The sequence below is a fragment of the Podarcis raffonei genome, chromosome 9 (genome assembly GCF_027172205.1).
Source record: "Podarcis raffonei isolate rPodRaf1 chromosome 9, rPodRaf1.pri, whole genome shotgun sequence".
Taxonomy (NCBI): domain Eukaryota; kingdom Metazoa; phylum Chordata; class Lepidosauria; order Squamata; family Lacertidae; genus Podarcis; species Podarcis raffonei.
The window spans coordinates 67297666-67318914 of record NC_070610.1 but is presented as its reverse complement, the minus strand read 5'-3'; the positions used below and the strand labels follow the sequence as shown (position 1 = coordinate 67318914).

Here is a 21249-nt window from a genome sequence, read left to right as displayed (position 1 = left end):
TGGTCTGTTAAACATTAAAAGCTTCCCTAAACAGGGCTGCCTTCAGATGTCTTCTAAAAGCCTGGTAGTTGTTTTTCTCTTTGACATCTGGTGGGAGGGCGTTCCACAGCGTGGGTGCCACTACCGAGAAGGCCCTCTGCCTGGTTCCCTGTAACCTCACTTCTCGCAGGGAGGGAATCACCAGAAGGCCCTCAGCGCTGGACCTCATTGTTCGGGCAAAACGATGGGGGTGGAGACGCTCCTTCAGGTATACTGGACCAAGGCCGTTTAGGGCTTTAAAGGTCAGCACCAACACTTTGAATTGTGCTTGGAAATGTACTGGGAGCCAATGTAGATCTTTCAAGATCCCTCTGTGGGCTGGATCGCACGTACGCCTGCGATTTCCGTCATCTGTGAAGACGCAATTTCAGGTGCCACAGCAGTGAGTCTCTGTGCTGTGCTGGTTTAGCGCGCGGGGACTCACCAAGTGGGCGGCTTGGTTCGGGGGTGGCTCGTGGGCTGTTTAAACAACCCTGTGGGCCACTTGTGGCCCATGGGCCTTAGGTTGCCGACCCCTGAACTACGTGCTGTGTGAATACACACGGCCTTTTGCTCATCCTGAATCTTCTAACATTCAGCTTCATCGAATGTCTCCAGGTTCTAGCATTATGAGAGAGGGCCTGACCATTTTCTCCCTCCCGCCGCACGTGCAAAATTTTATACCCTTGGAAGGGGAAAGGCCACAGCAAAGTGATGGATTATAACCCGCTGCTTGTCACTGATAAAGATACAAATGGCTTCCTCCTTCAGTGCTCTAGGATGACCAAATCAAGAAGAATCCAGGATCACCTAACTAAGTCAGAGGTCAGGCAGTACAGAAAGGCATTTTAATGTTCTCATACCTGCAAGAGTACTTCACTGATCATTTTGAGTCAGCTGTCCTGTGTTGCTTAATCATGTTCTTTCAGCCATTTCCTCAGATGACACCTGTGGCTGAATACCAGGTGTAGGAGGGAAAACAACAGGAGAGTGTGCCGCTGTGCTCATTAAGCTTCTGGCAGGTGACAATGGGAATAAGATGCTGAACCAGATGGACCTTTGGTCTGATCCAGTAATGGTTATTCTTGTGTTTTTATGACAGAGCCATATCTAAAATCACAGTGAGGTCAAGTTCTTGGATGACAATTAAAAAATAGGATTAGACAAATTCATGGGTGAAAAAGCCATCCATGGCTACAACCGCTGTAATTTTTATCATTATCAAATTTATAAACTGCCCTATACATGGAGGTCTCAGGGTGGTTCACAGAATAAAATCAAAATATAAAAACCACAAAATACATAATCATGGCAATATATGTGAAGACCACTTGTTGAGAATGCCAGGTGGGCAGGGGCAGAGCTAGCTGCTGTGCACCGGGTGTGTGTGTGTGTGTGTGTGTGAGCGTCGAATGTCCTGAGGGGGCGGCGTGGCGATGTCATCCCCTCTCAGGGATGACACCCAGGGCAGACTGCACCCTTAGCACCCTGCTTCCTCCACCAGTGCAGGTGAGGGAGACTTGCTACTGCTTGGGGGCATGCTATGGGTGTCTGGTTGGCCACTGTGAGAACAGAATGTCAAATTAGGTGGGATGCTGTTTTCCCCCCTGTTCTCCAGGACATGTTGCTGAATACACCTGCTAGTGGCCCTGATAGTAGTTCCGCCCACTGCCACCGGTCTTACTCGCTGCCCCCATGGGTGCCAACTTGAATAATGGGGGGTGTGACAGGTCAGCCAGATCGATCACAGGACGGGGCGCACCCACACTATTTAGATGGCAATGACTATCAAATGCGGGGAGGGGGCTGGGGATGGCAGCCTCAACTATTCTATGGGAGTTGGCTCCTATGCTGAGATCACAATGCGGCCGTGAGTGAACAATCGAAGGGGCGGGATTCCGCCGCGCGCCGGAGTTGCGCCTCGATGGCGCGCCCCCAGGAGCCTTCGCAGGGAGACACCCATGCCGCTCATGAGATCGGGGCAGCTCGTCTCTTGCGGGGCTCGGCAGGAGCTCCGCGCCTTCTTGACCAACCCGAGTCCCAGCTCCGAACACGCCTTCCTGGACGTAGTCTCCCTCCTGCCCAAGCGCTCGGCCGGCGGCGACAGCACCCTCGCCAACAGCAGCCTTGCGCCTTGGGCGCAAAGGAGTTAAGTGGGTGGAGCTGCGCCGCGGCGGAGCCGCGCGGAGAAAGAGGCGGCCTCTCCGGCGCTGCTCTTTGCCCAGCCTTCCCCCGGCGAGCCCGCACGGACGGCTTCCCCCTGCCGAGGCGGGGCGCGGCGAGCCGGCGTCCGGCTCAGGCGCTGCAGCGAGTAGGGCGTCTGGGGAAGCCAGCGCGGCGCCCGCAGCCCTCGGGATGGAGCAGCTCCTGGATCTCCTGCTGCGCCTCTTCGGCTTCTGGTTCTCTGCGGTCTTCCTGCTCATCGTGCTGCCCTCCATCTTCGGCGTGTCCTTGGGGATCTCGGAGCTGTACCTCAAAGTCCTGGTGAAGACCTTGGAGGTGAGTCGCGGCTCCGCGCAACCTGCGCAAAGGGCGACGCGTGCCGCCCCCTCGGGGCTGCCTCTCCAAAATGATCGGCAGAGCTTCCCTCCCTTTTTCCTGATCCCCCCCAAGGTAACGCTTCGCCGCCTGCTTTCTCCTTGCTGCGCTTCCCCCCATTCCGCCCCCCCATGCCATAAACAACAGCTGACCTTTCTTGCGTGATTCAGCGGTTTGCAACGCGGAGGAGGGCGTGGACGTCCTCGCACCCGCGATGCTTTTTATTTTTATTTTGCACTTCAATGAAATGGGCCTGTGGGAAGCCCGGAAAGGGTCTTGGACGCGAACAATGGCAGCTCTTTAGGGATCCCCCCTAAAAATCCTAGATTCAGTTCTGCGGAGGAGCGAACGCGAGGCTGACCTCCAATTCGACGCTGCGCCTGTCATTCAGTTCTCCCAAAAAAATTCATTTTCGCGTTGCATCCCCCGCGTTAGCCAATGGGGGAACGCAGATACGCGCACACCCAAAGATAATAAAGGGCTATAGGCTCGAGAGATGTCTCCTCTGTGTTGTTCCACCGACAGGTTAGTGCATTTAACCCGCCCCGCCCCCCATAAAATACGCTTTATGCTTATTGATTCTGCTTTGTTGTGAGATTATGTTGGCTTCACTCTAGAGATGTCTGCAGTCCCTCGGATAGTTTCTTCTTATGGGGGAAAAACGGCCTACTGGTCTTATTTAAAAGCCTGAAGGACATCCGTTCTCCCCCATGCAGAGCATCTGGGATGCATTCTTCCCATTTAGTGCCTCTACCTCATTTTTGTGTGATTTCTGGTTTCCTTGTTTTTCTAGAGGTTGGTTTTATCCTTATCCTCCCTCCCTGATGCTTTGGGCTACAGCTCCCATCAGTGTTGGTTGGGGCTTATGGGAGTTGTAGTCCAAAACATAGGGAGGGCACCAGGTTGGTTAAGGCTGGCTCTCATGATATATATATTAAATGCTTTGGACGCTTATATATATGCTGACACACAATGGCAGAGTCAAGCCAATAGAAGAAAAGATTGATGGTGAGCCTTTTCATGGAGCAGGTAAAGAAAAACCTTGTCTCCTCTTAACAAAACGCATAGTTGTTGCAATGGTAAATTCAGTCGCTTGCCAGAGCCACCCAGCCTATTGTCAGCAGCTCCCAAGGCCTGTTGACATCCAACCACCATGTGTAGAATGCAATTGCTCTCCAGAGACTGAAATCTGATCTTCAGGAGCACGACTAACTCAGCGTCCTCTTCTTAAACCGTCCTGCTTGCCTTTCATCGTTGGAAGATGAGTTATGGGATCTTGGTTTATTTTGGACTTGCATCTGGCTATTAATGAATCTTGTTTGTTGGGCAACAAAACCAGGAACTTAAAGGAAAAGTGCTTAAAGCAAAAGGAGGACAATTTAAGGCTGGAGGTGGACATAAAGAGTTGCCCTTTGGACTCCACTTACTGACTCGTGGTGGAATAGCAAAATACTGTCCTGCAATATTTTTCTTCATCTGAAGCAGGTTTTAATTAACAGTGCTGGGAGAGAGAATGGACTTTATTGTCCTCCTCTGCCTGTATAAAGCTGCCATTCAGTTGCCTTAGACCCAGAATCGTGCTTACACTCTTGCGATGAAGTCCTGATTCATCATGCAAAGGGGTTATGCCCATGGTCAGTTTTGTTCTTGGTAAAGATGCAAAGGATGCTTCCAGAGTGTCGCTCCTTTTCGGTGGGATTCAGTCACATACTGGCCAAGTCAGGTTGTGCAATTAAAGCTGATTTGGAGCTCTCTTGGCAACAACACTGCTTCTCCAAAAGGCTGGTCATTTTGCTGTAAGGGCATGGTGGGAAAGTGTGGGATGAAACTTGCTTGATCTAATCTCCCCGCAAATCGTGATGACTGCACAATAAACAGGTCATCTGGAAAGGGACCTTGGAGTCACAGCTGTGGTCTGCTGTGTGAAGTTAGTATTGCAAGTTGTGGCATTTCATGAGCATAACAACTTCATTGCACTGAACCTTTCACTGAAGATATAGGGTGCCTTTGTCTTGCATCAGCTGCAGCATACATATATATGCCTTCAAGAGCATCGTTCAGAGACCATAGGTAAAGGGAACCCTGACCATTAGGTCCAGTTGTGACCGACTTTGGGGTTGCACGCTCATCTCGCTCTATAGGCCGAGGGAGCTGGCATTTGTCCGCAGACAGCTTCTGGGTCATGTGGCCAGCATTACTAAGCCACTTCTGGTGAACTAGAGCAGCACATGGAAACACCATTTACCTTCCCACTGGAGCGGTACCTATTTATCTACTTGCACTTTGACGTGCTTTTGAACTGCTAGGTTGGCAGGAGCAGGGACCGAGCAATGGGAGCTCACCCCGCCGTGGGGATTCGAACCGCCGACCTTCTGATCGGCAAGTCCTAGGCTCTGTGGTTTAAACCACAGCGCCACCCGCGTCCCTTCAGAGACCATACTGCTGTACTAAACTTCTTAACATTGGTAAACATCATGACATTGCTGGATCTGAAGGCCTTGTCATGGAACAGTCATAATTAAATGCATTCAACCACTGTCACAACTTGGAGTTTCCACACCCTGAAACCATTTATCGACTAGTGCTGGGACATTGTGATCCAGGCCTTGGACACATAAACACACATAACTGGGAAATAAGTTCTGTTGAGATCAGTGGGGCTTTCATTCAAGTCATTTGCTTAGGATGATTATGATGATGATTAATTTTGTATGCCGCCCTTCATCACAAGGTCACAGGGCGGTTCACAACATAAAAATACACAATTGTGTTGGAGGTGACAAGAATTAGCTAGATGCTGTTCATCACGGGGTCGACTATGAATAGTAGAGCCTTAAAAACAATCGGCTGTCTCTGTTTACTTTCTTCATGGGGTTGCTATGAGGATAAAATTAGATGGCTCCATAATAAGCATCCCTGGGCTCCTTGGTGGAAGAAAAATAGCGGATACTGGTTTGATTCCAGGACTCAACACAGCTAAAGCAAGCTAGCTGGGAATGAGGGCGAGACGGGGCATGTCAGTGCAGAGAGGATCCTTGCTGGATGATGCCAAAGGTCCAACTAACCCAGACTTCTGCTCCCCAATAACCAAGGAGAAGCCTCTGGAGAAGGAAACAAGCAGGCTTTGTAGGACAGTAGAATAGGAGGCATGTGATTGATTAGTAGAGCTGCCTCCTGGTTCACCAAGAAGAGGTGAGGTTCGCAGGTTGAACCCCTAACATCTCCAGGTAAGAGATCCCCTGCTGAAATCCTGGAGAAATGTTACCTACTAAGCTCGATGGAGATCGCCGAAGAATTGATGCTTTTGAATTATGGTGCTGGAGGAGACTCTTGAGAGTCCCATGGACTGCAAGAAGATCAAACCTATCCATCCCTAAGGAAATCAGCCCTGAGTGCTCACTGGAAGGACAGATCCTGAAGCTGAGGCTCCAAGACTTTGGCCACCTCATGAGAAGAGAAGACTCCCTGGAAAAGACCCTGATGTTGGGCAAGATGGAGGGCACAAGGAGAAGGGGACGACAGAGGACGAGATGGTTGGACAGTGTTCTTGAAGCTACCAGCATGAGTTTGACCAAACTGCAGGAGGCAGTGGAAGACAGGAGTGCCTGGCGTGCTCTGGTCCATGGAGTCACGAAGAGTCGGACACGACTAAATGACTAAACAACAACAAAAGCTCAGTGGATGGTCGTCGAGCTCAGTAGAAGCCAGCTTCCTGTATTCCTGTGAACAGGTCCTGAGGGTGCTCTAGAAACCCAAGAGTCATAGCTGAGGCCTTAACTCCTTTGCTGTCATAGCTATGTGGGAGTAGGCAAGGATACAGGTTTGAAAAGGAATGGGAACTGAAAAATATGGGTCAAAACATCACTCCACACAATGGTGGGTAGCCACGATGACTGTGTTGTACCTCCACCGTTGGAATACCAGCATTTGGGAATTGCAAGTGAAGAGAGTGTTATTGTGCTCAGGAACTGCTTGTGGGCTTCCCACCATAAGGGTTTTGGTAGCTATTGTGCGGGACGCAGGTGGTGCTGTGGGTTAAACCCCAGAGCCTAGGACTTGCCGATCAGAAGGTTGGTGGTTCGAATCCCCGCGACGGGGTGATCTCCCGTTGCTCAGTCCCTGCTCCTGCCAACCTAGCAGTTTGAAAGCACGTCAAAGTGCAAGTAGATAAATAGGTAACACTCCGGCGGGAAGGTAAACGGCGTTTCCGTGCGCTGCTCTGGTTCGCCACAAGCAGCTAAGTCATGCTGGTCACATGACCCGGAAGCTGTACGCTGGCTCCCTCGGCCAATAAAGCGAGATGAGTGCTGCAACCCCAGAGTCGGTCGCGACTGGACCTAATGGTCAGGGGTCCCTTTACCTTTAGCTATTGTGCAGTGTTCAAAATTTGCCAAGCACATTTTGCACCTGGCTTTTGACCGCTTGTGGCCAGGTAAAGATGCCTGGGTACCAGCATGGCACCTGACATCGCCACCATCTGGGGATCATTGGATCTGGACTGTTTTCACACACTAATACTCCATCATGTAGAATTCTATCAGTTCTATTTTATCTGCACAATCAGAATGTATTTCTGTATCCAAAATGCTTTTTCTGTGCAGCCTGAGCAGGAGCAGTCACCATTAAGAAAAAGAGGTCAGAACAGGCCAATATATATATGTAGACTGTCCCTGGATCAAGTAGCTTTTCTTCTTTTAAGTTCTCCAAGCTGTTAACCTAGCTCAAGGTTGTTCATCTGAACTAGCCTAGCCAGATGTTTAAATGGTAATCACAGTCAGTCAATCATTTGAAAAATAAGAATTTAGAGCCGTCTTGCCCCAAAATGGCAACATCAGTTTTAGTTGAGTTGTTGAAACCTATTTGAATGAAACTGGTTTCCACCATCTTTTCCTGTGTACTCTGTGGGGATTAAGTTATTATAGTTGTTAGGTGTTACCTTGTTGAAGTAGTCTGTTGTTTGAAAACCAGTAAGATTACATATTACTACTACACCTTAAAACCAGTAATTATATTATACAGTTAACAGGGATGAGGATCACATGTTACAATCTGCATGCAGGTTTCAGATTAATTTCTACTGCAATCAAAAGATGTCCAGATATTTGCTTTAAAAACCGCCAGCGAGGAAGGAGATTCCAAGCAGAAGTGTTGGTTTCTCACGAACATCTTTCTCCCTCCTGCTCTACTTCTTCCTCTCCCCAAAACATGAACATATGGGAGTTGTTGGCGTGTCTTTCAATATTTCATATCATTGTTGACATACATGAACGGGAGAACCCTTGAGTAGGTGCTGCTGGCTGTTCTTCAAGCTCTTTCCTCAAATCCATTTATAGATCCATCTTCAGACCATTTATCTTGGACTGGTAGCTCAGCCCTCATACCCGGATTGCAACCAGCCGTGTTGCAATGCCCTGTCCCTATAGGTGATGGGAGCAAATTCTCTTTTGTCCAGAGGGGTAGGTTCACATTTAAGTGAAAGAGGATGGAGATGAAACATTGGGAAGAACTGCTTGACAGTGGAAGAGATGGCTCTTCATTAGAAGGCTTGAAGCTGAGGCTAGATGACCACCCTTTGCGGATGCAGTAGAAATTCCTGGATCAACAGGAGGTTGTTGCTAGCTGCCACAACTTTGATTGGTTGTGTGGTGCTGTCACAGGCGTGTGGTCCAACTGATCTATGTGGGAAGCAGATTTCTGGTGGCTGCGATGCCCTACTTGCAAAAGTTTATTTTGAGTTGGGCTGTGGTGACAAGCCTATAGATAGGAAAGGGCAGTGAGCATGAGCTGGGGCCGGAATAATTGTTTCCTATGAACCTGGCTTGGCATATCTTACTGGGGGGTGGGAGGTGGGGAATGGCTCTTAATATCAGAAGAATGCTGCCAGTTCCGGGCAAATGCCCATCTAGTCCAGCACTTTGTTCTTACGGCGGCCAAGAAGATGTCCATGGAAAGCCAGCAAAGAGAACAAAAAACTTAAAAGCCACATTGACAGGGCTTGGACTAGATTATCCTTGACTTCTCTCCAATTCTTTAATTCTGTGCCACAGTAGCAGTTAGAATGTGATTGGAGGTGTGGTGCTGGTTTTTGTTTTTATGGTATAGAAAACTTGAGAATGGGGAACTGAATGCTCAAGTACGGTAGCTATTAGCGCATTATCAATACAGTATTAATTCAAATAAGTCTATCTCTTAAGGCAACTCTTAAATGGGTAATAGTCACCATAAAAACACACATACAGTCATACCTCAGGTTAAAGTAGCTTCAGGTTGAGCGTTTTCAGGTTGCGTTCTGCGACGACCCGGAAGTAACGGAACGGGTTACTTCCCGTTACTTCAAAATGATGTCACGTGCATGCGCAGAAGCGGCGAATCCAGACGCACAGACACAGGTTGCGTTCTGCTCAGGATGTGAATGGGGCTTCGGAACGGATCCCGTTCGCATCCAGAGGTACCACTGTACCAATAAGATGTTAGAAATGATAAAAGGATCTCTTGCGAGCATCTCTTGCAACAACAATATTTAGATCAGGAAGATGAACTAAATCAGAATTAATACTGCACATTTGCCTTATCTGTCCCTTTTCTTCTTTACAAAACAGTGGGCCACGCTGCGTATTGAGAAACAGAGAGAGGCACAGAGGCTTCCTTCTTCAAATGGTAAGGGTTTTCTTAAGAATTAGAACTGTTGCACCATTATAACAAGAATGGCTGTTTGGAAGGGGTGTGTGTATGGCGGAAATGGTCCTGAAATCTGATGTAAAAATCTTACAAGACTTGGCTATCATCTAATGGTGGAGATACTCATGTGGGTCCATCGAGGCTGTTAAACCAAGTCCTCTGTATGGGGGTCTTGATGTGATAGTCCTGGAACCCTGATTGCATGCCTGACCCACAATTGCCTGTGTTACTCATTTGGGACGCATAAGTGTGGCTTTTAAGTAAAACAACTTTTGCAATGTTTTCCTTCCTGGACGCTTAGAGGAGGTTACTTCTTGCCCCAGGTAGCTGTTTACAAGCTTGTGCAGATCCATTTGGTTCACGTTGCCCAAAGACAGTGGAAATTTTGTTCACTAGTTGCCCTTCCTTTTTATAATTTTGGAAAGTGATGCCAAATTGCAAGCTGAGCCCATGCCCCCTTTAGTGAAGAAGGCCTCTATGTCAGGTTTGTGAAACTACAGCTCACTTCATCCCTGACCATTTGGCATGCTGGCTGGGGCTCATGGGAGTTTGGAGTGCATCAACATTTGGAAGGCTCACAGCTTAGCCACCTCTGATGCAGATGCACCCACTGGGTTCCAGGTAGCTTTAATTAGGAGATTAATCAACCAAACAAACATTTTGTTGATTAAGTGGTGTGGTAGATGTTAAGGTTAGGCTCAAGCAAACATAATACCAAATTTTGGCACTACATAGACTAGCCTTGGGGGACGTGGGTGGCTCTGTGGGTTAAACCACAGAGCCTAGGACTTGCCGATCAGAAGGTCCCGTTGCTCGGTCCCAGCTCCTGCCAACCTAGCAGTTTGAAAGCATGTCAAAATGCAAGTAGATAAATAGGTACTGCTCCAGCGGGAAGGTAAACGGCGTTTCCGTGCGCTGCTCTGGTTCGCCAGAAGCAGCTTAGTCATGCTGGCCACATGACCCGGAAGCTGTACGCCGGCTTCCTCGGCCAATAAAACGAGATGAGCGCTGCAACCCCAGAGTCGGCCATGACTGGACGAAATGGTCAGGGGTCCCTTTACCTTTTTAGACTAGCCTTGAAGAATTTGTGTGCTTCTTGCACAAAGCAATTCCCAGTCTTAGTCTGAGGCAAACCATAGTTTATTTTTTCCAAATGACCAAACTATCGTTTGTGCTTGCCTGCAAACCAAGACCACAGGTTTGTCAGTTTGGTGCAGAACACAGTTTTGCACTAGGATTGGAGAGATGCGGATTCGAATCCTTGCTTGGCTGTGAAGCTCGTGGTGTAGCTTTGCACCAGTCACCTTTTCTTGGTCTATCCTGCCTCACAGGGCTGTTGTGAGAATGAGAATGTGTGTGGCAGAGAAGAGCTATAGATATTCCCTAAGCTCCTTTGGCGGGAGGGTGGCATTTTTTAAAACAACAACATAATAAGTTGGTTAAATCTGTCCTTTATCCGATTTATTTTACTTGCTCTTAGTTGCAACACATTTTCCCCCTCTTGATTCCTTTGCACTTAAGGAAAGGTGGTTGCTTAATACAACTTCCATTTAACCAAGATTTTGAAATTGTGGTTTCACTGCACTGCGGTTGTCAATAGGCCACGGTTGACCGGGTGGAAAAGAATTACGCTGCTTTTACTTTTGTCGTCACTAGCTTGAGGTTTTGAAGACTTCTGTTGTTACTGCTTGATATCCCTACCCCACCCAGAAGAGGGTAAAAGGAGAGTGGATTCAGCCCCTGAGCTGTCTCAGCTTCCTGCTTCCCTGGCATCCCTTTGAGGCTTGCTCCAGTTCTCTCTGCGAACGTGACCCCTGCTTTACTCAGTGTTGCACCTCCTTCTTCTATAGCGCATTGTTAGCTAAAACGCCGCCCCAGGCTTGCATAATTCATCACTGTCAGGCCGGCCTCGAGGAACAAGATCTGTGGGGAGTCTCTTCCCTTCACCAGCTGTTGGCTTGGAGGATTGTATTATTCTCTCGAGACCACAGAAACAACTCTTTCATTTCCCCCACCGGGCATTGCATTGGGGACCTCGGGTCATTCCAGAGTTGCCCTGTCATCTCTCCTCTGGTTTGGGTTCCAGCGCATTGGGCAATGGTGCGGCAGCCAGACATCCAGCCTTTCCTTCTGGCTCGCCTTCATTTTCTCATTGAGCTGTAATGTGCTTTTTATTTCTTTATTCCCTACCTGAAGTTATCATACAGAGGGACCAGACCACCATGGAGAAAGCCATTGCTGGCCTGCGCCATGGGGACTTTGAGCTCTCCGATGTGTTTTACTTCTGCAAAAAGGGGTATGAAGCGATTGTGGAAGACGAAGTCACCCAGAGGTTCACCTCGGAGGAGCTGGTCTCCTGGAACCTCCTCACCAGGACCAACGTCAACTTTCACTACATCAGTTTACGGCTGACCATCGTGTGGGTCATTGGCGTCTTCGTTCGCTACTGTCTCCTGCTGCCTCTTCGGTGAGCCTGTCTCTGTTTGTGGACGTAGGAAGCTGCCTTTATACAGAGCCAGGGTGTGGGCCCATCATGTTCACCATTGTCCACACCTTGAGTAGCCCGTGGGCAACCTCTCCAAACTATCTATCTAAAATTTAAAAAAATCAGTGAAAAAATAATGTGGAAGAAAAGAAAGATGAATAATGTGAAAGCAGGGTGGATTTGATTTAAATCAAATCAATTTAAAGTGGTACCTCTGGATGCGAACGGGATCCGTTCTGGAGCCCCATTCGCATCCTGAAGTGAACGCAACCTGTGTCTGCGCAGGTTGTGATTTGCCGCTTCTGCAAACGCGCGCGAAGTCATTTTGAGCATCTGCGCATGCGGCGAAACCCGGAAGTAACTTGTTCCGTTACTTCCGGGTCGCCGCAGAGCGCAACCTGAAAACGCTCATCCCGAAGCTACTTCAAGCCGAGGTATGACTGTAAATCATGATTTAAATCATGGTTTAAATCACTAGTCAGTAAGAGAAGCCAAGTTACAGGGAACCAGGCAGAGGGCCTTCTCAGTAGTGGCACTCACCCTGTGGAACGCCCTCCCCCCAGATGTCAAAGAGAAAAACAACTACCTTACTTTTAAAAGACATTTGAAGGCAGCCCCGTTTAGGGAAGTTTTTAATGACTGATGTTTTATTGTATTTTTAATATTTTGTTGGAAGCTGCCCAGAGTGGCTGGGGAAACCCAGCCAGATGGGCGGGGTATAAATAATAAATTATTATTATTATTATTATTTAAATATTTTTTTTTTTTACAGAAATACTCATTCTTGCTGGGATAATCTTAATGTTTACAACAAGGTGAAGGCCTCATTTTTGGAATAATAAATTTTCAGAGTAGTTTTTTCAGTTATATCAGAAATTACTGATTTGGTTATATTATAAGAAATACATAGACAGATAACTTATTAAACCTCACACTAATTTCATAATTAACTGCTTATATTTGGACAACTTTTCTGCTGTATTTTATTAGAAGGAGAGAAAAAAATTCATTTCCTTAATAACAATTTAAACAATTTATTTAACAAAAATTGATTCTGTGTATATAAATTTGCAAAGGAACAATGGGATTAAGGTTCTTCCTCAACTCTGTTATGTTTATTTTATAACATTTTTCCTGTGAAGGAAAGGCATGTTATCTCTGCAGACACAAATCCACACTTTTGAGAACTGCAAAAACAAGCATCTGTGATAATACCGTCTCGTTAGAAAAACTGCCCCAAATAACCTTACAGAAACGTCTGGAAGAGCATGACATTATGAATGGATCAATTTACCAAAAAAATTAAACATGGCATATAAAGCCTCATGCTACATAATTAAAAACAAACCCTTATTTCCCGATGAATAGCCTTTGGACTATAATGTAAATTAACTAGAAAACTAGAAAGATTTTTCCTCCAAAAGCATTTAATTTTAAAAAATCGGATTTAAATTTAAAAAAACTATTTTTTTGATATATGTATTTTTAAAATCGTTGATATTTATCCACCCTGTGTGAAAGGAAGGAAAGAAAGAGAAAAAACCTCCTATTTATTCAGAAGGAACCAGTTGAGCTTTAGCAGTTTTAAATGAGCAAGGGCCTGGTGCACAAACGCTGTTCTCTGCTCAACTAGCCCCTGAGAACAAGCCGAAACTGCATGCCAGGCTGAAGGTTTATGCGCAAGCCAGCACCGGTTTCTTTTTTAATAGAGTGGATTAACAAGCCTAGCTGCCACTTAATGACATGGCACGTCTATTTGGCAAAGGGCGGTAGCTCAGTGGCAGTGCACTTTGTTTTCCACGCAGGCGGTTTCAGGTTAAATGCCTGGGCTGGAACCATGGAGAGCAGTGGCCAGTCAGTGTTACCAATGGCCCAATGTGGTATAACGCTATGTTGTCCCTTGGTTTTCTGGATGATTCCTCCTGCTGGCCTCTGAAACCTGGCAAATGCTCTACTTTGCTATTCTTTGTCACTGGGGTTGAGCTGAGATGGACCCTTGGACTCTGCAGGAATGCTGCAAATAACATACAAGCTTGAGTTAAGTATTATTATTAATTACACTAGTGGCCAAAATTGTGGAAACCTTTTGGGAAAAGGGTATTTCTGAGGTTTGATGGCTCACAACACCACTTTTCTTTTGAGTAACACCATAAAATTATATATCAATGGAAAGATAATTTAATGAAGAATGTAATGTAACGAAGTTTGCTCAGTTATCTGTATTCTATCAAAAGTTATAGCCAAATAACCAGAAAAAAGAAGCATAAGTTGCTTAGGTTGATATTCAGTATGTGACCAATGAGCATGAGTGTTTAGAGAGTCAATTGGGTTTTGTGAGCCATCAAACCTAGAAATACTTTCCCCAAAAGGTTCCCACAATTTTGGCCACTAGTATGTATCCCAGCTTGCGTCCAAGAAGCTCAAAGTGACAACATGGCCCTTTCCCTCCTCATTTTATCCTCACAACAACCTTGTGAGGTAGGTAAGGCTAAGACACAGTGACTGGCCGAAGGTCACCCAGCGAGCTTCATGGCTGAGTGGCGATTTGAACCCTGGTTGCCCAAGCCCTAGTCCGGCGCTCGGTGTTCCCCGAACTTGGGCCTTTTTTTTGGACTATAGTTTTCACCATCCCTGACCACTGGTCCTGCTAGCTAGGGATCGTGGGAGTTGTAGTCCAACAACAGCTAGAGACTCGAGTTTGGGAAATAGTGCTCTAAAAGCACTAATCCATACCACAATACGTGACCCAAGTCCTCGCCTGAAGGCACACGATGCAGTACTTTGCTGCAGCCAAGGTGGTCAGTGCCTGGATGGGAGAAGGATGATGATGATGATAATAATACAGTGGTTCCTTGGGTTAAGTACTTACTTTGTTCCAGAGGTCCGTACTAAACCTGAAACTGTTCTTAACCTGAAGCACCACTTTAGCTAATGGGGCCTCCCGCTGCCGCTGCGCCGCCGGAGCACAATTTCTGTTCTCATCCTGAAGCAAAGTTCTTAACCTGAAGCACTATTTCTGGGTTAGCGGAGTCTGTAACCTGAAGCGTATGTAACCTGAAGTGTATGTACCCGAGGTACCACTGTAATAATAATAATAATAATAATAATAATAATAATAATAATAATGAATTTATTATTTATACCTTGCCCATCTGGCTGGGTTTCCCTGTGAACCCAAGTATGCTACATGGTTATGGAGATGGTTACATTTTAAAAACGCATCTGGAGACCAAAAGTATGCACTTTAAGGAAGCCTTTCTCTTCCGATCAAACTCGTTTGTCAGGATTTCCAATTGCAAATTATCTGAAGATGCTCCAAGTAGGATCTGATGGTCTTGAATGGATAATGCATTTTGGATTTTCCCTTCTGTTTTCCCTCCCCAGGGTTACCTTGGCACACATTGGGATCCTTTCCATGATTTGCGGCGCCACGCTGGTAGGCCAGCTTCCAAATGGGGAGTAAGTGGATCTCCTTTGCATCAGTAACTTTGGGAAAAGAAGAGGTTACGAAACAGAAAACAAAACTCCACCTCCGCCTTGGGCCAACCTCTTGCGTCAACGCAAGCTGTTTATTGGAATTATTGGAATGCCGATTGACAGCTGGGATTCACCTGCCAAAGCATAACGTTATATCCTGCGAAGCTTTATAATCTTGCAGGAGCAAGTTTCATTATTCGCTGTGTAAAACTAATGGCCCATCCGTTTTGCCAGAAAAGTTCTTATAAACATACGTGACTGTGTTTATAAGAGGGAAAGTAAAGGGGGAATTTCCGTTTATGGAGACATTGAAATAACAAGCAGAGAGATGGGAACCAGCTGGTGACACAATCTTATAGACTTGGGGTGTAAAAGTAATTGATAAGGGGAGAGCATGATCAAAAGCAGCTGAAAGGACAAGAAGAGTTGAGAATTAAGTGGGGGGGGGGGCTGCTGGATTTTGTAGAGAAGAGGGTATCCATTATTTTTGGGAGGCCACTTTTCCCAAATCATCCATTTTCTGAATATGTATCTTTATAGACAGAGCTACTGAACTCTTTGTTCTTCAGCTTGTTTAGAATGCTGACTCCTCTTTTGCTATCAAGAAGTTGAAATTAGGTTGTGATGTGTAAATAACCAGTGCTGAAACTCTGAGATCCCGGGAAATGTGGACCTACGTAACTTAGATTTCTAAGGCTGCTGTTACACCCAGTTTTTCCTGTTTTGCAGAACCAAAGACTGGCTGAGTGACCTTGTCCACCTCACCAGCTCCCGGATCCTGGTCAGAGCGCTTTCTGGCAACATTTATTACCATAACAAGTGAGTGAAAGAAAACACGCCCCCTTCCCAGGACTGAAGTTAGATAAGTTCTTTTCTGATGGTGCCGGGTAGATCAAGGTGCATTTTGTTGCTGCTGCTGATGTACACATCAGGCAGAATCAAGTGGTAGAATGAATTGTACCACTAGAGTTTACAAGTCTGGGATCACATATTTTTAACATTCTGTTGCGTAAAAAAACAAAACACCCCTGCAAGTAAACTGCTAGCACAAGGAATGGATGGCGCATCAACTCTTTTAAGCTGAAGTGCTGTTTGTTTAACTTAAAGCAAGTTCTTTTTGTGTGTGTGTTTGGGTCCCTCCAGACAGGTGTGTTGCTTTTGCAGGTACATTCTACACTACGTCTTTGGTACATCAGTAGTTCCCTAGTTGTTGTTGTTTAGTCGTTTAGTCGTGTCCGACTCTTCGTGACCCCATGGTGGTGGATTAATACTGGGCTGTCCACACATTCCTTCCACTTCTGCAATGCTTCTCCAACGTTTCTGCATTATTGTACTTTTGCGCTGGAGCACAACACATCTGGGACAACCTGTCCCCCCCTCCCCCCAGTACATTTGTGGTCTAAACAGTTACAGAATTTTGGTGGGAAGCAAAAGGGCAGCCACCAATTGGAAACAAAGAAATTATGTCCATCCTAAAATCTTTGCAGGCTCAAACGGTATGCGAAGTGGGATTGCACATAACTGCCCCCGAAAGCATCATGAATACACAGTGAAAAGGACGCTTGGAAGGGCCTGTTGTGTTTTGTTGTGAGATGGATTCAGAAACTTCATCTTCCCCCAGCTGTCTCAAGTGGTACAGTCCACTCTGTCATCTCTGGAATCTGCATGATGAAGAACAGGGCTTATCTGGCCTTATCTTTTCCTGCTCGGATGTCAACATCCTCTTCTGAGTATAGTCTGTGGGCCTTTGGAAAGGGCAGTGGGTAGTGGCATGAAGCAGGGCCTTTTTGGTGGTGATGCCTTGACTTTGGAATGCTCCCAAGGGGGGAGACTTACCCAGTAGCTATTAATAACTTTATTCTCCACAAAGTTGTCTAAACCTCTTTAAAAGCCATCCAAGTTGGTGGCCGTAGCTGCTTCCCGTAGGAGTGAGTCCTATAGTTGTAACTATGCACTGTGTGAAAAAGTGCTTTCTTTTATCTGTCCTGAATATTCAGCTTCACTGGATGCCTGAGTATTATGAGAGAGGGACAAAAACCTTTCTCTAGCTACTTCCTCCACAGCATACTTAATTTTATACAAGTCTTATCATGTCCCCTCTTACTTGACTTTTCCTTGAGCTGAAAGGTCCCACAAATTGTCTGTGTAGTGCCTGTGTGTGGGTCTTCTGGGGGTTAAACACCATTAAAAAAATGCCAAGTCCAATTGCTTTCAGAATACAGTGGTACCTCGGGTTAAGTACTTAATTCATTCCGGAGGTCCGTACTTAACCTGAAACTGTTCTTAACCTGAAGCACCACTTTAGCTAATGGAGCCTCCTGCTGCTGCCGCGCCACCAGAACACGATTTCCGTTCTCATCCTGAAGCAAAGTTCTTAACCTGAAGCACTATTTCTGGGTTAGCGGAGTCTGTAACCTGAAGTGTATGTAACCTGAAGCGTATGTAACCCGAGGTACCACTGTATGCTTTTTAAAGTCTGTGCGCTGCTTTAAATGTCTTGCTTGTGGCTGAGAATTGCAGCTTATAAATGTTAAATGTTGACAAAAAATGCATTTTCTTTTGACTTTTAAATGGCAACACTGCTCATTAAGCCTTTACAGCGAAGAATACTCATGTGTAACATGCTGCCGGTTTATGGGCATCTCGCAACCGCTCGTCCCCTACTGCAAAGTTGTGAAAAACTTGTGGTGTCCTGTTATTTTGCAGGGAGAACAAGCCTAAGAAAGGAGGAATTTGTGTTGCCAACCACACATCCCCAATAGACGTCATAATCTTGACCAATGATGGCTGTTACGCAATGGTACGTCTTAAGTCTCATGAGTTTTGCAATTGCAAGGACTGAGAGTTGTAAAGACCTCTGTACATGAAGCCAGCGTTGAACTGTAGCTACTTCCTAGTTGCTAATAATTGAAGTCATTGCTTCATGTTGAGTTGAGAAAACTCTTGATGCAAAAAGGAAGAGGAACTAGTGCAACTGATTTAGCTGTGCAGCTGCACAGAAGCACTTTTAATAGTTTTCACCTGTCAGTGCTATCAGTGTGGATAACACTTGACATTGCTTAAGAAAGCAGGTCTCTGTCCTGAGGAGCTTACAGTTGACACTGAGAAACGGAGAAAGAAGAGGCAAAGGTAAATAGGGAAAGAAAATGAGGAAGGTTTACTGCTATAGCGAGGCAGATATTCAAAAGCTGTGTCTTACCTGTGTGTAGGGTTTCCAGAAAAATAGCTCCCCATGCAAAACAAACAAATATTGTTGACATGCCTGCCCAATTCACTGCCACGAAGGCTTTGTTCAGTGGTGTCCAAACTTTTTTCAGAGAGGGCCAGATTTGACGAAGTGAAGGGCTGTGAGGGCTGACCAACCAAAGTTGTTAACCTTAGGATTTTACCCCAGGAAATAAACTGCCACAGGGGCCAGATTAAACCGACCAGCGGGCTGGATTGGGCCCCCGAAATGGTCTTTGGACATTCCTGGCTTTGTTAATCAAATAAGTGGCAAAGGCCCCATCTGCACCCTGCCATTAAAGCAATATTCCTGGAGAGCCAGTGTGGTGTAGTGGTTAAGAGCGGTAGACTCGTAATCTGGTGAACTGGGTTCGATTCCCCGCTCCTCCACATGCAGCTGCGGGGTGACCTTGGGCCAGTCACACTTCTTTGAAGTCTCTCAGCCCTACTCACCTCACAGAGTGTTTGTTGTGGGGGAGGAAGGGAGAGGAGAATGTTAGCCGCTTTGAGACTCCTTAAAGGGAGTGAAAGGCGGGATATCAAATCCAAACTCTTCTTCTTCAATGTTCCATCACTTGGAAGATGGAGTGAGCTTGATTTCTCCTACTCCGGAGAGCAGGACCCTAACCAATGGATTCAGGTTACAAGAAAGTAGATCCCAACTAAGCATCAGAAAATACTTTGACAGTGAGAGCTGTTTGGCAGAGGAATGATCTACCTCAGGAGGTTGTAGACTTTCCTTCCTTGGAGGTTTTCAAGCAGAGGTTGGATGGTCATCTGTCATGGATGCTTTAGCTTAGATCCTTGCATTGCAGGGGATGGACTAGATGACTTAAGGGGTCCCTTCCAACTCTACAATTCTATGATTCTGGGAAGTGACAGTAACGTGCAGTAGAAAGTGTGAGATAACCACCTCCCTGACACAACGTTGTTAACCTCCCAGCAAACAGATAGTAATGGAAGCTCAAAAAAGCAGATTGTGGGCACTTAAAGATGACATAATCATGTCCTTCAAGAATGACATCACTTTCAATGCATAGGGGGGGGGGCGATCAACTCCACTCACAAGGCTCCTTTATAGTTTTAAAAGGGAACTATTTTGAAGGAACTCCCTGTTGATTTAATTTTGTCTCTTTTTTTGGTGGGGGGATCTTACAGGTGGGCCAAGCTCACGGGGGCCTAATGGGCGTGATTCAGAGAGCCACCGTCAAAGCCTGCCCACATGTTTGGTTTGAACGCTCCGAAATGAAAGATCGCCACCTGGTGACGAAAAGGTATGGGGTTTGTTGTTGTTTTTTGACCTGAACACCAAGAGACAAATGGCTGTGGGTTGCTCTAAAGCAGGGCTCAGCAAACTTTTTACGCAGTGGGCCGGTCCACTGTCCCTCAGACCTTGGGGGGCGGACTATATTTTTTGTGGGGGGGGGGAAATGAATGAATTCCTATGCCCCACAAATAACCCAGAGATGCATTTGAATTTGAATTTAATTTGATTTGATTTAAACTGATTTTATAATGAATTGATTTTAGAATGCTGTATTATTTTATTGTTGCTAGCCGTTCTGAGCCCCGCTTCGGCTGGGGAGGGTGGGATATAAATAAAATTATTTTATTATTATTATTATTATTATTATTATTATATTTATTTATTTATTTATTTATTTATTTATTTATTTATTTATTAAATAAAAGCACACATTCTACTCATGTAAAAACACCAGGCAGGCCCCACAAATAACCCAGAGATGCATTTTAAATAAAAGCACACATTCTGTTCATGTAAAAACACCAGGCAGGCCCCACAAATAACCCAGAGATGCATTTTAAATAAAAGGACACATTCTACTCACGTAAAAACACCAGGCAGGCCCCACAAATAACCCAGAGATGCATTTTAAATAAAAGGACACATTCTACTCTTGTAAAAACACGCTGGTTTCTGGACCGTCCATGGGCTGGATTGAGAAGGCGATTGGGCTGGATCCGGCCCCCGGGCCTTAGTTTGCCCATGCTTTAAAGCTAACATATTTGTACGCTTCTTATTTACTGCACGGAAAAGTGTGGCGCTCCTTGTGTTAACTGACATCGGGGATTAGAAAAGTAAGATAAGAAAGAGGAACAGGCTAATGGTGTGTAGTCTCTGTGATATGTCATTGCATTAGTTCTGTCCATTGATAATCTTGCAAATGCAAATAAAGGTATAGTCTGCCTCAGGGTGGATTTGATTTAGCTCAAATCAATTTAAATCACGATTTAAATCACTAGTCAGTAAGACTTGATTTAAATCTCTCTTTTTTGCAGAAAGACTCATTCTTGCTGGTATAATCTTAATATTTACAACCAGATGAAGGTTTCATTTTCGGAATGATAAATTTTCAGAGTAGTTTTTTCAGTTATATCAGAAATTCCTAATTTGGTTATACTATTAGAAATACATAGACAGATAATTATGAAATTGTTTTGAGGTCTAATGAGTTAACTGTTTATATTTTGACAATTTTTCTGCTGTACTTTATTGGAAAGGGAAAAATAATCATTAGTAACAATTTACACAATGTATTTAACTAAAACAATAACATTATAGCATATGTATCCATGTTTGTTAACTGATGTGGTTAAACAATTTTTTTTAAAAACTGAAACACATGAAAAACGTAAAACAAATCCTTATTTCCTGATGAATAGCCTTTGGACTATAATGTAACTTAAATAGAAAATTATATTTAGAAAGGTTTTTCCTCCAAAAGGATTTTATTTTAAAAATAAAAAAAATCTGATATATATAAACATTGTTTTTTAAGCACCCTGGTCTGCCTTATCTCTGGGCA

The 21249-nt window shown here is 45.4% G+C and overlaps 1 protein-coding gene across 2 annotated transcripts in view; it reads left to right on the top strand.

Annotated features, from left to right (window-relative positions):
• Nucleotides 1-21249, top strand: part of GPAT3 (glycerol-3-phosphate acyltransferase 3) — a 38460-nt gene that overhangs the window by 7173 nt on the left and 10038 nt on the right. The window contains exons 1-7 of one of the 2 annotated variants that reach the window (XM_053404191.1): nt 2265-2517; nt 9156-9213; nt 11431-11701; nt 15104-15178; nt 15926-16015; nt 17903-17996; nt 19580-19695. In XM_053404191.1, coding sequence (XP_053260166.1) covers nt 2374-2517; nt 9156-9213; nt 11431-11701; nt 15104-15178; nt 15926-16015; nt 17903-17996; nt 19580-19695 — 848 coding nt within the window. In that variant the 5' untranslated portion in view covers nt 2265-2373. Of the gene's footprint in view, nt 1-2264; nt 2518-9155; nt 9214-11430; nt 11702-15103; nt 15179-15925; nt 16016-17902; nt 17997-19579; nt 19696-21249 lie in introns of those variants that run through there. The other variant, XM_053404192.1, reaches the window with a different exon arrangement.